At 36.4% G+C, this 17,313-nt stretch overlaps 2 protein-coding genes across 2 annotated transcripts; both read right to left on the bottom strand.

Annotated features, from left to right (window-relative positions):
* LOC140004580 (putative late blight resistance protein homolog R1A-4) lies at positions 1-2,947 on the bottom strand. Its single transcript, XM_072082943.1, has 2 exons — positions 1,457-2,947; positions 1-1,348 (listed from the first exon to the last, which is right to left on the bottom strand). Exons 1-2 carry the CDS (start codon positions 2,890-2,892, stop codon positions 1-3), a joined length of 2,784 nt encoding a protein of 927 aa, XP_071939044.1. The 5' UTR covers positions 2,893-2,947.
* An 8,943-nt stretch (positions 2,948-11,890) lies between these two features.
* Positions 11,891-14,691, bottom strand: LOC140037809 (uncharacterized). Its single transcript, XM_072082942.1, has 5 exons — positions 14,298-14,691; positions 13,999-14,234; positions 13,494-13,937; positions 13,038-13,432; positions 11,891-12,821 (listed from the first exon to the last, which is right to left on the bottom strand). Exons 1-5 carry the CDS (start codon positions 14,689-14,691, stop codon positions 11,891-11,893), a joined length of 2,400 nt encoding a protein of 799 aa, XP_071939043.1.
* Positions 14,692-17,313: the final 2,622 nt, after the last annotated feature.

Raw genomic sequence — 17,313 nt, 5'->3', positions numbered from 1 at the left:
CTAGGGCAATAGACGAGAGGAGAAATAATAGAGAAAAAGAGGAGATTGGCAAGAACAGTGTGACATTGGAGTCAAGCTGTGGAACTGTGGCATTGTTGAAGGCTGAGCAGAGGAAGCAGAAGGAAGAAGTGGTGGCAGAAGGCCAATTTTGTTCTTCATGTTCCAGATGCTATCTGGCAATGATACCGTCACACCAGAAACGAGACAAAAGGTTCCCAAATGTGAGAGCTTGGCTATAGATGGCGGAATGAATTTCATGTACCAAGCAGTAAGGGCTAAGTACCTCAAACAAAGAAGTGATTCGACTTCAGTTGGAAGCTCCTTCAGCCATAGGTTAATGTTCCCTAAATTCAAAACTTTAAGATGTTTGTAGATGCAAAAAAGGAAGGAGATATTAAGCAACCGACGCCCATATCCTGGAGTAGCCTCGAAGAATAGCAGAGTACCTAAATGTGGACAAAATAGCTTTGACTTTATAAAATCCTCTCCATTGGAGCGAATGGACAACCGAGGTAGGTTGGGAGGCTCAATAAAGGTAGAAAGCTCATCATATCCTCGCAGGACCTGAAGAAAATTCTTTTCTTTTGCCTCGGCCTTACAAAACTCAAATATCAAATCATGAATGTAACAAGTTTTGACTCCACCAATGGATCCGCTTTTACTTACCATAACTAAGTTTCGACCAATAAGGTCCATCAGATATTCTTCTGCAATGACCTCTGATCTCTTTCCTTCAATTTTTTCCACAAACCCTTCTGCAATCCAGAGACGCATCAAATTCTTGGCACCAATTTTTTCATCTTCTTGAAATGCTGCAAAATACAGCAGGCATGCCTTCAAGTGATATGGTAAATGCTCATAACTGAGCTCCAATGACTTCTTCCACTGGTCTGTACCAGACACCGTGGTCGAAGTAAAACTTTCAGCAAACTTTTTCCAAACCAAAATATCATGATCTATAGTTGCTAGAATTCCAGCTACAACAACAACTGCAAATGGTAATCCCCTGCACTTTTTGGCAATCTCCATCATGAATCCATGCAATGCTTTAGGACAATCTTCTTCTCCAAACACCTTCTTCTGCAGTAGTTCAAAACTTTCTTTCTCACTGAGTGGGTGAAGATAGTGAGGTTCTCCACCATATTGAACCTCTGAAGCTACATTAGAAAATCGACTCGTAAAGATGATTCTACTTCCATTCTTGTCATTGGGGAATGCAATTCTCAGCTCATTCCATACCTCAATGTCCCAGACATCATCAAAAACAACAAGATACCGATTCTTCAATAGCCTTTGATAGAGCTTTTCAAGCAACGCATGTTCATCCAGATTTTGAAACTCATCCTTCCTAGAATGTTTGCCATCAGAGCACAAAATTTGAAGCAACGCATTTTTCATGTTAAATTCTTGAGAAACAGTATACCAAAGACGAATGTGGAAGTTACAGATTACTGACCTATCATTGTAAACTTTTTTGGCTAAAGTTGTCTTACCAAGGCCAGCCATTCCCACAATGGGAACAATTTCCACCTGTTTTGATCCGCTTACAAGTCGGTCAATTACTTTTGCTGCCTCATCATCAAGACCAACAATGACTTCATGGGCTATTGGCATTTTACCTTTTGATAGCATGCGGCTGGAAGTCCTGCTAACTTCTGGTGAGCTTAAGCTATGAGAGGAATTAGGAAGACTCTCTATAGTACTTGAGCCACTGATCTGATCCTTAAAATGCTTGATATGGATGTTGGTATTAGCCAGCATATCATAACAGCCAAGGGCATCTGTGGACTCTGAGAAGCTAACTTCTCCTTCTTTCACTCTGTTTAGAGAAGGCGAGCAAATTATAATGCCTGCCTCACTAAGAAGAGCACCAATTTTTTCGTTTTGTTCATCCATTTTCTCCTGATGCTCCCTTAAAATGCTTCTCAAGAATTTCAGTCCTGCATAGAGTATTCCCATTTCATCTTTCATAGAATCCATAAAACTTGAACTGCAGCAGAACAGCTCCCAGAGACAACCTATAAGAGAATCATTGAAGTTGTTCAATATCTGCTTATCCTGCACCATTGGTGTATGTAATGATGCTGAGCAGTATGAAGCTCCAAGTACTTCCTTATAAATTTCGTAGAGATGAAAATCAACAGCTCTGATCTTCTGTTGTTGTTCATACATCATGGAGTGGAACTCAGGATAGTGCATTTCCTTTGCATCATCCCAATAAGAAAACATGTGAGAGAGGCGTGCTGCGTTCAAAGCCGCCACTTCAAAGTGCGCCAATAGCAAGGCAGGAATATCTGCAGTTCCTCGCATTTTGGCAAAGGGAATGAAGCTTTTCAAGAATGTCAGCTTTGCTTCAAGGGCTTGGACTTGAGCACTCAAAATATACGATTCACTAATTTTCCAATACATACTGTAATTTGTCAAATCTGCTAGATCTTGTAGGATGAGGTCTATGAATTGCAACAGTTCATCATCTGTCATACAAGAATTTGATTGCAATGACCTGCTGCTTGCCAAAGCAAAGTAAATTTGGATGATTTTTTGGAAGATTTCTTGCTTCAGTGATTTGATCTGTTTCTCAATTTCGGGGGACACTGCAAGATTAACAGTATTTTGGGTATTTTTGCCCGTTTCTAATCTAAGATAAAGAGAGTGAATATCCTCCTCATATTTGTGAAAGGTATCTTCAATACAAGATAAGAAAGATGAAAGACTCACCTTCTTCACAACATTGTCAGATTCCAAGTACAAATCATTGCTTTGGCTCCACTTTCTGGCACACATAAGAAATGTTTTGAGAAATTTCATGTGTTTGATTGCAACATGAACATCGTAAGGAACAGTCCGATCAAGTAAGACACGATACATGCTGCAAGTGGAGGCCATCTCCATCTCTTATGCAGGGAATTTCCTCAGTTTCACACTCAAATTTTAAGGGAGAAACAAATCTCACAAACTGCAGAGCTAGCAAAGTATTTCTTGCCTGAAAAAGTACTTTGCTTTTATTTTATTGTATTTTATTATTATTATTATTATTATTATTATTATTTTTTTTGGTGGGATAGTGAAGAAGAGAAATCAGATACTCAATTGTTTAACTAACAAACGGAACAAGAAACAGAATATCAGCAAAGTAAAGAGAAAATGCTTAAGGAATATGAACAGAATTATCATAAAGTCATCTTATGTTTAGAAAAATAAAAAGTTTTCATTGGCAACTGTATTATTTTTCTATATTTCATACTCGTATTGTAGTTGAGAAGGACTACTCTGGTATGTTCCATTGGCAAAGGGTCCCTGCACCTCTACTACAGAAGCACAAAAATTTAACCATAGCTGCTCAATTCAGACTTGTTTTACTTTAATCTTTAATTGATTGTTTCTTCGAAAAATTTAACCATTGTTGTTGCTCCACATAGTCCCATCATATTATTACATGCATAAATTCTGTGAAGTAACTAGTTTCATTTTAGTTACTATGGAAAAAGTAAAATGACTTTAGAGGTTTTTGTTTAATGAATTCTTTCAGTTGAATGAAAATAATTACAACTGAGCTTGTACAAGCATTCCCTATTTTGCAAGCATAGAGTTGAGTCTTTTAATTCATCCATGTTTAAAATATGTCAATTATAGTTAAGCTATTATCTTATTTAGTGTGGGTATATTGGGAAGAACAAAAAATAAAGAAACATCAAAATATAAATGATCCAAGAGACTTTTATTGGGAGTATAGAGATATAAATACAAATACAGCTTTAGCTGGCTTCTTTTTATTTTTTATTTTAGCATGAATGTTCAATCTAGCTCCCTAATTTTCTTCAATTATTTTCTTTCTTGAGCAAACCACTAAATTTGATCACTTTCTCTTCTAATTCTCTCGTATTAATAATCATGACCATTGATCTTGGAGATTAATAACCATGTCCAACAAAGTAGGGAATGCAGAGAATTGTGGGATTTCTGCAATTACTAGTGTCAATTATATCATAAAATATATCATTACCTTAATAAATGTAAACGCTAAGATAATAAATATAAACAGGAAAAAGATAACGTGCAAAATTAATGTTACTAGCGTGCATTAATGTTACCAACATACAATGGTCAAAGAAAATGATTGGATTAAAGAAGAGGAAATTTCTACTAATTAGTTGTAATACTTCTTACAAGACTTAAATCTAAACTAATTATTTATACAAATTTATCTTCTTGCATCATAAATATATTTTTTAATCACATATTTTTATTTCACATATATCATATCAAAAGAGTGATATAATTTTATTTTATTTTTTGTAAATTATCCCAAATAATCTCACATCCAAACACAAGTATATGCCCAATTCAGTGTTACGCGGGGCCATTGGAAATTAATTCAAGTCTTCTCACTAGTCTTTCTTCCACATTCGAGGGCAATGTTTTAGATGGGAGAAGATTTCATTCACAATGCGTAACTGATCTCTGGCCTTGTGATTCTAACCTGTGCCATTTGTTATATGTGAGCAACTATATTCAAGATTTTGGGACCTGAACAATTTTGGGTTAATTGATATAGGTCGCAAGAACATTTTCATATTCTCTCGTGGTTAAATTTAATAATATTATACACAGCTAATGAATTGATAAGGCTTTTATAGTGTTGTATTTATCTTTTAGATAGAACTACAAATGAATCTCATAAGGCAGCTTTCTAGCAGCGAAACTGCCTCAATATTGGCTGGTCGAGCTCAAGCAGTTTGATCAAAGTATCAAATCAAGTAGCTTGATTAAGAAAATACTCTTAAACCTCATGATGTATAGGCATACTTTTTAACATTAGTACTGATCGTCTATTTTAAATTCTTTCAAAAAAATATTATAATTAATACTCCCTCCGTCTCATATATTTAGTCATGTTTGGGGATACATGCTTTTTATGCATAGTGCATTCTACCAAAAAATTTTCTTTTGCTCCACTTTTGCCTTTAATCATGTGTCAGTCAAAATAAAAAGTAGAAAACAATCTCATCACATTTGTTTTTATGTATCATTAATGAAGGGTATAAGGAAAATTTCAGAGTATAAAATAGTGAGGATGTCAAATGTGACAGATATTTTGAAAAAGTATGATACTTTCGTTAGGACATTGGGACGGAGGGAGTATCTACTTACATATGAGCTCAATCAGATCCGATCTATCAAGTGGAGGTCATCTCCAACTCTTACAGTGCAAGGAACTTCCTCAATTTCACTCTCAAATTTTTGTGTAGCGTAAGGAGAAATTAACAAATCTCGCCGTCCCCAGATCTAGCAACTATTTCTTTTGTGGAACATTTAATTATTCAACAAACAAACGGAGCAAGAAAGAAAAGGTTAACAAATAATAACGTAGTGGTGACAGTGTTGGAATCACGAGAAAATCGCATCTCGATTTGGAAAAGCAAAGAATTTTTTTATTCATTATTTCATGGTTTCAGACACATTTTGCAGCTAAGAAGCAGTAGTGTCGGCATTGTCCACTAAGAAAGGGACCCTGCAGCACCTAGACCTTTCCTTTAAAAAAAAAAATTAAAAGATTTTTGCTTTCAATAAGGTAAGACTTTCTTGGAATTTTCGCCTAGGTTGGAAGAGAGAAAAAGAGCATATAAGGGGCCAAAAAGAAAGGGAAAAAATTAAAGTTGAACAAAAATTTTTATTATCATGAAAATAGTTTCTTTCATTTCAAGTGAAAAGGAAAAAAAGACTGATAATTTATAATTAGTCATCTGTGTTATCTTTATTTCATTGTTTTTTTTTTCTGTTTGTGGAAAATTCAAGCATTGTTGTTCAATATGCATGCTACAGAAATCAATCTTACGAGATAGCTAGTTCTTATTTTCAAAAGAAGATAGTAAAATGACTTCAATAGAGATTTTAGTTTGATGGAATCTTTGACTAGAGTTTAAACACTAATTACTAACAAGGGCGTTAAGCCATGATCAAAGAGTAAAGAGGATTCAACACCAGTCCGTGATTTACGTTTCACGGGTCGGGTGCTCTTTCCGCCTAATAGATTTGTAATCCGAACCGGTTCGATTGATTCGACAAAAAATTAAATTATAACCGTGTCCCGGAGGTACCGGACTTGGTACCTAAGTTAAAAAAGAAATCATATTTTTAATTGAGAATGAGAAAATAGTGACACGTCTAAAAGACTTAGTTATTTAAACATAATTCATTACTTGTTAAGAAAGATCACATTACCATCAATACTTGCATATTTAAGGTAAATTTTTTTTTTTAAATATCACTTATTCTCAACAACAAAAGCTAAATAGGTTATATAATTAGCAAGTTAGCACTTTTCTATTGTTGAAATAGTAAAGTATGTCATCTCAAATATAAATATTTGATGAAAGATGATTAGATATTCCTCTATTAATTTTACTTTTAATGGACAAAATTATAAATATATCCTTATATATGAATACGGTTGGGTATCTGCGATTTTCAAAGCCTTTGAATTGCGAGAGGACGTGCTCACTTGTCAATCTGATCTAGTACCTGAACTACATATTAAAATCAATTTGGATATCCTAAATTTGCGGTTCAGATCGGAGCAGTGTTCACTATTTTTTAGATTTCTCCGATCAAAATAAACAACCTTCTTGTATCAGCATCTTTATTATTGAGGGTCGGTTAACTAGTATCAACATCCATTGGGTAATCATAGTTTCTAGATCCAAACCTCAAGTCTTCCGTTTCTCACTTCCTTCTTGTAAAGTTTAGAGTCCTCTCACTCAATTAAATTTTTTTTAAAGAAAATGTATCTAAAATGTTGCAAACCAATCAGGATTAGAGTTTTGCCATTAGGCCTTTGGCCCGGTGATTACCACCAAAATTTATCACAATATGTGACGACCTTAATTAGTTTCTTTCGATAGAGTCTGTATTCATATCGAATCCCCTTCTCATTCCCCAAGATTAACTTATAGAAATTTTACCGTCGCCAAAAAAAAAAAATTCATGATTAGAGTTTTAGATCGTTCAGCATGTAATTGGCATCAAAATGGACCCACGCAACGTTAGACATTGCCAGCGAAGAAGTCACTAGGCAATTATAAAATTTTTTTTTTGTCACGATAACCACCAACACAAAAGCTGCACCTCAGAAAAGCAAAAAAAAAGATACTTAAAAGCATCTCAACTGACAGATCGTTAATTTAAAGGTCCCTCATTTCAATGTTAAAAAAAAAAAGAAAAAGAAAAAAAGTCCCTCATTTCGATGTCCCAAAAACTGAATAAAAAAGGAAAAAAAAAAGTTAAAGCCGGATGAATTGCACTAAATCCCGCTCCAGAATTTGTGTAACCAAGAATGATGGCCTCCTCTCTATTATATTTGCCTGATACAAAAACTAAATAGAAAATAACGAAAATAACGAAAAAAATTTCCTTACAATCCATCCATTACACAGAGAGGGACTTAGCGTCTGACACAGGGGGATGGCAGCCTGGCAGGGACAGCCGCCCCTGCAAAAGTTTTCAGAATTTTAAATTTTTTTTTAAAATTCTAGTTGTCAACTAAAATTATATTATTTTGGCTCTCTTAAATATAATTATCAGTAATTTTATTTGTTATTTTGTTTAATTTCTTTTGATAAAGTGTCCTATACCAGATTAACAATTAACTTTCTTAAAAAGTATATGATTGGTATCTACTTACCCTACGATTAGTATTACTTTTGAATAATAATTATGAAAACATTATGTCCTGTTTGGATTGCTATTTTTAAGAGTTTTTGTAGAAAAATGTATTGTAGCTATTAGATATATGTGTGAGGTAAAAAGATGATTGAAAAATGTGTTCATGAAAATCGTAAAAATTTTTCTGCAAAAAATCACAATCCAAACTTTTTAAACCAAATTTCTTATAACGAATGAACTCTTAGTTTCTTTGGTTCCTATAACTTTAAAATAGCAATTAAGGTAATATTGTACACGTTACATAGGAAATCAAAGGGGGAAAAAAATTCAACTATCATATAAATTGAAGAAGTTTCAATTATGGTTATGAATGCCTCACATTCATAGTAAATATAACAGTATAGAGTCTAATTCTTTACATTTTTCTATACATTTTGTTTTTATGTTTTAAAAATTTCTTACCGTCACCGCAAAGGGTACTTGGAGGCATATGTAAGTGGGGGGCTCACTGCTCGTGAACACCTTTTTTTTTTTCAAAAAAAAAAATGAAAAAGAGAGCTACATAAATTAAACCACAAATGAGTCAAACACAATCATTTTAAGAAACTTAATGCTTAAATGTGACCAACTGAATTTGGTGATTATGAGAAAGTACATGTTTGATGATTAGAAGACAGCAAATAAATTAAAATCCTCGAATCATGTTTGATAAGAAGATGAGTAAATTGGTTTTGAATAGTAATCTACAGTCCATCTCGTCGTCCATGCCTCTGCCATATTTGTTTTGCCTTTACCAATAATGTTCCTGCTGAAGCCCATGATCCATTCACTTACAAACTGATATTATTCATGTTTTCTAACTGGCCTCTCAACGCTAGGGCCCAAATGAAGAAATTCAGCAGCAACGCTAACAGAGAAATTAATTAGATTTTTGGGTCTATTATAACTATCAAACAAAAATTAATTTATTCCTATAATTCCATAGAACCCAACAGACAACGGGAAAAAGAGGAAACCAAATAGCATTAAAACTGTTAACAGTTGAGAATTTTTTACAACCAAATTTTATCCAACTAATGAAATCTAATTGAGCCACCCAAGGGGAAATGATAGGAAAAGACGTAGACATCCAAAGACAAAGAGCTTTAGGACACCTCCTAATTATATGTTTAGAATCCTTGCCCGCGAAAAACGCAGGAGCTGTCTTGAATGATATTTCTAATGACAAGGAGTTCTCTCGAGGCAAGTCTGTTTTGAGAACACAACCAAAGAAAATGCTTGCCTAATCTCATCTGAATCATGCTGCGGTGTGGAATTCCAAACAATTGGGCAAAAACAAACATTATCTATGGGTATAATTGAATTTGAAACCCATATCTAAAGCTGTAAACCATTTACCAAACACCGCTTAAATATCCATTCAATCATATCACCTTTAAAGCTCCCTGGAGAATCAATTATTTTACTAATTTCCTCTCCAGCAATTAACTCAAGAAACAGAACACCAAGTTGTAGACACCCTTCTCACCCTGTTAGTATGGAGGATTTTTCTACAATGGAGTTTTCTTGAGAACATAGAAAATTGCAACCCAATCCTAGATTTCGTATGTGGTGCTTGTAGTAATTTTTTGATCTTCATTTTTGTGCCCTAAAAAAATCAAGAACAAAAACAAAACTAGGACGCTTTCACAAATAAAATATCTTGTTTTCATATAATATTCATGATTCCGTTCTCGTACTATTAATTTTTAGCCTTGATTAGTTTTCTCTTTATTTACTTTATGCCTCCAATTTATTTATTAAATTATAAACTTACACATTAAACGGATCAGATAGGTCAACCCATGTTTGATCTGATTTGGACTTGTTTGCTGGGTGGTTGTTCAGGTCTAACCTGATTTTGACCCGAACGCATGAAGCGTAAATCCATACGCGCTAATTTTGTATTAGATTCGAGTTATATTTTTGAGTCATGTCGAGAATTGCCATCCTATGATTAATATGTTGATATGCACCATTATATTGGCTTCTCAGTTATGTTGGGGATTTATTTCTTAAGAATTGTAAATAAAATGAGCAAATGCATATCTTTTAGTGCACTTTCATTTGCAATATGAGTTGCTTGGACTTGTAATGGTTGGGGATTTGATGATCCAGCCAAGGAACAGAAAATATGGAAAGGAGGGAATAGAGAGAAAAGATGATAGGAAAAGGGAGACCAGAATGAATGAAAAGAGGCGGGAAGTTGTATTCTTCAATGATCAGATTTTGCATGCCTTCTTTACATCAGTATTCGCCTATTAATAGAAAGTTTCCTCCACTAACTAACAGTAACCGACTTTCTCCAAGTTGTTGCTGTTATAACAAATCCAGCAAGGCAATATCTGGCTAACAAAATTTGGCTAACTATTTTTGTCTTATTTCCTGCGGAATGATTACAATTGCCCCTTCTTGAAACAATCCTCGTCTCTAGGATTGAAGTTAGGGAATTGACTCCTGATGATAGACAAGTCTTCCTACATTGCATCTTTATTTTCAAGTCCTTCCACTGTACCAAAATCTGCTCCACCTTATGTCCACCCCTATCAATCCATCTACGATCCAATATAGAGGAAGGAATGATGGGGAAGAAGCCTTCATCACTTGGCTGGGGCAATATTGTACTAGTTGGGGCACCTTTTGTGGATGGTTTCAAAAGCGACACATGAAATATCGGATGAATAGCAGCTCCTGGTGGCAACTTGAGCTTATAGGCTACTGCTCCAACCCTTTTTTCAATCTGATATGGCCCATAATACTTAGCCACTAGTTTCAAATTTTTTCGAACAGCCACAGTGGTTTGTCTATAAGGCTGCAACTTAAGGTAAACCCAATCCCCTTCAGTAAATGTCCTGTCAGTCTTGTGCTTATCTGCAAATTGTTTCATACGGTTCTGAGCATGCAGCAAATTTTCCTTCAGTAGGGAGTTCCAATTCACCCTCTCAGATAACCAATCTTCTACAACAGCTACTTGGGTGTTGTCTGGTTGTAGGCATAGCTGTTTTGGTTTATACCCTTCAGAGTGCTTGGAAAGGCGTCATCTGTAAACTTGAATGGAAATTAGTGTTGTACCACCACTCAGCTACAGGCAAGCATCTTCTCCAGTGGCCAGACTGTTGCAAACACATAGCCCTCAAGTATGTTTCCACACATCGATTTACTCTCTCAGTCTGTCCATCAGACTGGGGGTGATATGAGGATGAGAAACTAAGGGTAGTTCCCACCTGATGAAAGAACTCCTGCCAAAACAAACTTGTAAAAACCTTCTCCCTATCAGATACAATATCCGCTGGCAATCCATGCAGTTTATAAATCTGTTCGAAGAACACTAGTGCAACACTCTTTGCTGTGAAATGAGACCCTATGGATATGAAATGCGCCTATTTAGTATGCCTGTCTACTACGACCATTATGACATCATGTCCCAAAGATCTTGGCAAACCTTCAATGAAATCCATTGAGATATGTTGCCAAGCCTGTTCTGGTATTGTGAGAGGCTGTAGCAAGCCAGGGTAGCTAGCATGCTCACTTTTGCTCCTCTTGCAGATGTTACAAGCTTGTACATATGCTTCCACTTCCTTTTTCATTCCCAGCCAAAAGAAATATCTCTTCAACTTTTGGTAGGTCCCTTGGTTGCCAGAGTGGCCTCCAACTGCCGAATCATGCATACAATTAATAAGTTGCCTCCTAAGTTCAGTGGTGTATACCCTCCCCTTGTATCTGATAATCCCTTGATGGTAGGAGTAATCAGGTGTACTAGAGCTGTCTATTGCGAGTGTTGTTAATAATTCTTTGATCTTGTCATCTCCATTGTAGCTCTTTGATACCTTGGACAGCCATAGAGGCTTGATTGCAGATGTAGAATGAACTCCCTTGTCACTTTCCTGATTGCTTCCTCCTGCAGAACCACCTTGCCTCTTAGAAAGAGCATCTGCTACTGTATTATCGGCCTCTCTTGTATTGGATTTCATAGTCCAGTCCCATCAATTTTGCAAGCCATTTCTATTGTAAGAAAATTGTGATTTTTGTTCTAGCAAGTATTTCAGACTCTCATGGTCTGTTATGATGATGAAATGAGAACCCAATAAGTAATGTCTCCATTTCCTCATAGTAGTGATTAAAGATAGCAGCTCTTTCTCATAAATGGACAGTGACTGATTTTTTTGTCCCAAAGCTTGGCTCATAAATGCTAGTAGTCTCCCTTGCTGATCAGTACTGTCCCCATGGCTGTTTGGCTTGCATCTATTTCTAACATAAAGGGCATAGAGAAGTTGGGCAAAGCTAGTACAGGAGCCTGTGTCATAGCCACCTTGAGCTGCTCAAAGGCAGATGTAGCTACTCCACTCAATACGAAACTATCTTTTTTAAGCAACTTAGTTAGGGGCTTTGCTATTTTCCCATAGCTCTTAACAAACCTCCTGTAGTACCCTGTCATTCCCAGGAAACCTCTAAGAGCCTTAATGTTATCAGGAACTAGCCAGGACAACATTGCCTCTACCTTTGCAGGGTCAGCAGAAACACCTTCAACAATAACTATATGTCCCAAATACTCAATTTTGTCTTGACCAAAGGAACATTTAGACATCTTAGCATATAATGAATGGGTTCTTAAGATGTTAAGGACAAGGGATAGGTGTTTAAGATGGCTATTCAGGTCTGAGCTGTAAACAAGAATATCATCAAAAAATACAAACACAAATTTTCTGATGAAAGGTTCAAATATAGAATTCATTAAGGCTTGAAATGTAGCAGGAGCATTTGTGAGGCCAAAAGGCATCACTAGGTATTCATAAAGGCCAGAATGAGTTCTAAAGGCTGTTTTAGGGACATCAGAGGGGTTCATACGAATTTGATGGTAACCTGACCTTAGATCTATTTTAGAAAATATCTTTGCATTATATAGTTCATCAAGCAGGTCATCAATGATAGGAATGGGAAATTTATCATTGACGGTAAGGTTGTTGAGCTGCCTATAATCAATGCACAACCTCCAGCTTCTATCTTTTTTTTTAACTAGGAGAGCTAGGGATGGAAAGGGGCTATTGCTGGGTTGTATGATACCAGATTGCAACAGGTTTTTGACTTGTCTTTCTATCTCTGATTTCTGCATGTGGGGATATCTGTAGGGATTGATTTTGAAAGGTTTGGCATTAGGTATGAGGGGTATTTAGTGGTCCAATTTTCGGATGGGGGGTAAGGATGTAGGTTCCCTAAAGATGTCTTGATATTGGTCAAGCAATTGAGTAAGTGACTTTGGTACAGGAGTTACCTGACTGTTCTGTACTTTGATCATGCAAGAGTGTTGCAAGGAAGTTCTGACTTTATCCCTAATATACCTCTGTGCTGCTGTCCCTTGCCTCATCCTCACTTTGGCCGTATGTGAATCACCTTGCAGCAACACAGTTTCACCTTCTTTATCAAAGGACAATGTCAGCTCCTTGAAATCAAAAGTCATTGGACTGTAATGTTTCATCCAATCCACTCCAAGGATTAAGTCATACGGTTCTAAGTCCAACACATATACATCCTGAGTGAAGTTATGTCCCTGCATTTTCCATTTCATATTTGGAATCCACTGATTGCATGTTAACTCCTTTCCATCAGCTATCCTCACCTTGAAAGGCTTATGATCATGTACAGAATCAAGATGTAGTTGAGCAATGGCTGATCTAATAAAACAGTCGGTACTCCTCCCATCTAGCAGAATGGATAAATCATGCCCCTTGGTGCCCTATCATTTTAATGGTATTGGAAGACATGTTTCTTGAGACTGAGTGTAGGGAAAAGGCTACATCCTTGCCAGACTTATTCCCTTGATACTCAATGATTTCTCCTTCTTCCTCATCTACTTCAGTGTCGAGCAATCCTTCCTCATCTGCAAGTACTAAATGTATCCCTCTATTCTTGTAGATGTGTCCAGGGAAAAATTTTTCCCCACACCTGAAACACAGGTTGTGATCCTTCCTATATTGAAATTCTGTGGGGGAGATTCTCTTATAACTTGGAGGAGAATCCTTCTTAATACTGTTCTCAAACACCTGAGTTGCAGGTTTCTTGTGGCTCAGGTCATTAGGGTGGGTGTGTTTGTTTCCAGAAGAAATTGGTGGAGGTACCTTCATTGGTGCTTTAGTTTGCTTTAAGATGATGCTCAAGTACTGTTCTTGCCATCTAGCCTTTTCGAATGCTACCTGTAAGGTCTGAGGCATGTGTTTTTTCACAGCAGGCTTGATCTTCTCCTTCAGTCCACTCAAGAAGCTAGAAACATAATATGATTTAGAGAGGAGGGGGGAGTTTTACCATGACAACAACCCTTAATTCTTCAAACTTCTCCTGATATGCTAAAACTGATAAATCTTGGTACAATTTGTTGAACTCCTCTACCACATCTTCTCCCCCTATATCCCCAAATCTTATACAAAGTTCTGAGCCAAAATCCACCCATTGCACCACTCCTCTATCCTTCTTAAAGCTTTGATACCATAGATCAACCTTGCCTTCCAAATGCAGTTCAACCACATCCATCTGTTGGCCTTCTGGAATCAGGTATAACTAAAAAAACTTCTCATATTTTCTGATCCATTCTCGTGGATTGGAACCTCCAAAGCTGGGGAATTCCAGTTTGGGAACTCCTATTGGGAAACGACTCTTCTCTCCCAGAAATGGATTGCTCCCTTCTGGACTTTTCCTGAGCATTTGATTCGGATGTCGCTCAGATGAGTTAGGAGATTGGCCTAGAATTCCTTTTTCCCCCTGTAAGTTCCTCATAAAGGTATTGAACTGAGCACTCATTGTGGCCATGAAATTCTTCATTTCTTCCTTTAACTCAACGCTGTTTGCTTCTACCAAAGCCTTCATGTCCACGTAGTTAGACTCCATCTTTTCCTCCAAAGCTTGACGTTCGATTGTACTGGATTCGAGGATAGCTTTGATCCTTGCATCTTGCTTCTTCAATGACTCCTCAAATCCTTTCATTTTGGTGCCTTCCGCCATTGTTGCTTAGACTGGAGCTCGCAATTCCAAGGAACGTAAGCTCTGATACCAAATGTAATGGTTGGGGATTTAATGATCTGGCCAAGAAACAGAAAATATGGAAAGAAGGGAATAGAGAGAAAAAATGATAGGAAAAGAGATAGCAGAATGAATGAAAAGAGGCGGGAAGTTGTATTCTTCAATGATCAGATTTTGCATGCCTTCTTTACATCAGTATTCGCCTATTAATAGAAAGTTTCCTCCACTAACTAACAGTAATCGACTTTCTGCAAGTTGTTGCTGTTATAACAAATCCAGCAAGGCAATATCTGGCTAACAAAATTTGGCTAACTATTTTTGTTTTATTTCCTACGGAATCATTACAAGACTGATCTGAGACACTTTGACAAATTTTAGGGTCAAAATTAATAAAACAAAAATGAAAGATGCAAAGTGATAATCTATGTAAACTTAAAGCATGGAAGCGGAATTTAATAATATGGGCCTCTGCAAAACTAATAACCTTAGACGTAGGTACAATTGACACCACAAGTCAAGCCGAATAAAGTTACCTCAGTTTTGGGTTGTTCATTTCATAATTTAAAAAATATGAAATGAATCTGACAGGTGCCGAACCTGTGCAATAATAATAATAAAAATAGAACCTAACCACCACTAAAAGCAGTCAAAAATTAATCCTAGGTACTGGAGCAGGGACTCTAGGTGTGCAATGGGTTACTTGATTCACCCTGTTCCCGAAGAGTTTGCTTAATCCGATATACCAAAATTAATTAATTGACGAAATTTACTAAATAGTAGACAGTGGCAAGCAGAGTCGTCTCCTCAGGGACTGGAGATATTTGTCCCTTTTAAATTCCAATTGGTAAGAGGGATTTTATCGGAGTGAAACTAAAAATAATTAAGCAATCCAACTAAAAATAAATAATTAACTAGCACAAATATAGCTGGAATTAAATCAAGAATAAATAAAGTCTAGCCAAGGATACATCTATTCAGACACAGTCCATTTATCCGATCATTAATGCAAGAGAGGCTCACTCAATTTATTAATAGGCTAGTTATAGCCGCCGATGAACTCTAACTCTAACAACCAATTTTTCCTTAAATTATTGATAACCAAGGTACGACCATTGATCACCCTTAACCAGAAAATACTCCTAGGTACGACCGTGGGAATTAATTTTCCAATTGCATTAGTAACTAGAAAAATCTAACCCTAATCAATAACACGCTACGAGAGTTATTCAAATTAGATTGCACGTTCCCATAATGTGTAAACACACCAGTTGCCACAAATATTAATCAATCAAACAATTACGGATTTAATTGACTAAATTGGTACGAGATTAATAAATCACATTGAACATCGGGCCCTTGACATCCAATTAATAAAATAATCCCATGAAAATTCAAGCAGACAACGTGCAAATATTAATAAATCAAGAAACGCGCGAAAACTAATTAGATCTCACAGATTTTCCGGATTGCGCCGTCGAGTTGACCCTTGACTAGATGGAAGGTTTAGCCACGCCGCATAATTAAATCACCACACGAATTAATTGATTGCAAAGGCATTGCGTTTTTACTAGGAAGCAAGGAATAAAAAATGTTTTTCCCGTTGGAAAATATTGTCGAACACCTGGCGTGTGTCAGAGGCCAGTCTCAGGAAAGAAAGAAAGAAGACTCAAAAAACTGACTAAAACTAAACTAGAGCCGTCTAAAGAGTAAGTCCCCCATTTTTGCTTCTGTACGTCCCCTCTTAAAGAGCCAAAAGAAAGATGCCTAAAAGCTATCTCCGGTGGTCCCCACACATGTGGACAAAGCCTCCAAAATTACTTCTTGTTCCAAGTCTCTCTACGTTGCTTTCTTTGAAGAGCCCAATTGACTAAATGCCTTTCATTAGCTTGTGGTCCCCACCAATTCAAGGGCCCAAGGGTTGAAGCCCTTAGAAGTCCCCATTTTCCCATAAAGTCCCTCCTTTTTGGTAATTTTCTGCTTCATTCCTGAAATTAAATCCAGATACCAAATATAAGTAGATATCAACAATTAAAACAATATCTGGCAGGGATAAAAGGGAAAATTAATAATAAAATTACTAACAAATGATACCCTATCAGAATCCCCAAATCTGAACAACCAGCCTTTGGGCTGGTGGCCACCACCTAATTGAACCCTTGCCTCCCACAAAAAATGCCACATTTAAGTGGTTTGTTTCTAAAAAATTTAGGCGGGTATGTTATGCACTCGTCTGGTCTGGTGGTGATTCAATCCCTTCCGAGTTACCCTTGAATCGAATGAAACCGGCACCAGAATGGTTTAGAATGATAAAAATCTCTACAGAAAAATCTAGTTGTGCCGATTTCATTTGGCTTTACCCAAGGGTCAACTCTTTATTCCCTCCGTCCCACTTAAAGTGTCATACTTTTCTTTTTTGGTTGTTCTAAAATTTTTGTCATGTTTGATATTTCTAACTACTTTATACTTTGAAATTTCCTTTATACCCTTCATTAATATTGCATAAAGACAAATATGATGAGAATGTTTTTTACTTTTTATTTTGACCATGATAGGGTGTTAATTATTAGTAATTTTATTGTTAATTTTCCTCTTTGTCCTTGCCAA

This window comes from Coffea arabica, chromosome 3c (assembly GCF_036785885.1).
Source record: "Coffea arabica cultivar ET-39 chromosome 3c, Coffea Arabica ET-39 HiFi, whole genome shotgun sequence".
Taxonomy (NCBI): domain Eukaryota; kingdom Viridiplantae; phylum Streptophyta; class Magnoliopsida; order Gentianales; family Rubiaceae; genus Coffea; species Coffea arabica.
This window is presented reverse-complemented; position numbering and strand designations above follow the sequence as displayed.

Bases quoted from the DNA above. Each gene is read 5' to 3' on its own strand.
- LOC140037809 (XM_072082942.1), bottom strand. From the start codon at position 14,691: ATGGCGGAAGGCACCAAAATGAAAGGATTTGAGGAGTCATTGAAGAAG. The intron at 14,235-14,297 runs GTTCCAATCCAC...ACCTGATTCCAG, and splicing joins GGAATTCCCCAGCTTTGGAG to AAGGCCAACAGATGGATGTG. The intron at 12,822-13,037 runs GTATATTAGGGA...CAATCCCTACAG, and splicing joins CAAGGGACAGCAGCACAGAG to ATATCCCCACATGCAGAAAT.
- LOC140004580 (XM_072082943.1), bottom strand. From the start codon at position 2,892: ATGGAGATGGCCTCCACTTGCAGCATGTATCGTGTCTTACTTGATCGG. The intron at 1,349-1,456 runs GTCAGTAATCTG...CAAACATTCTAG, and splicing joins AAAAAAGTTTACAATGATAG to GAAGGATGAGTTTCAAAATC.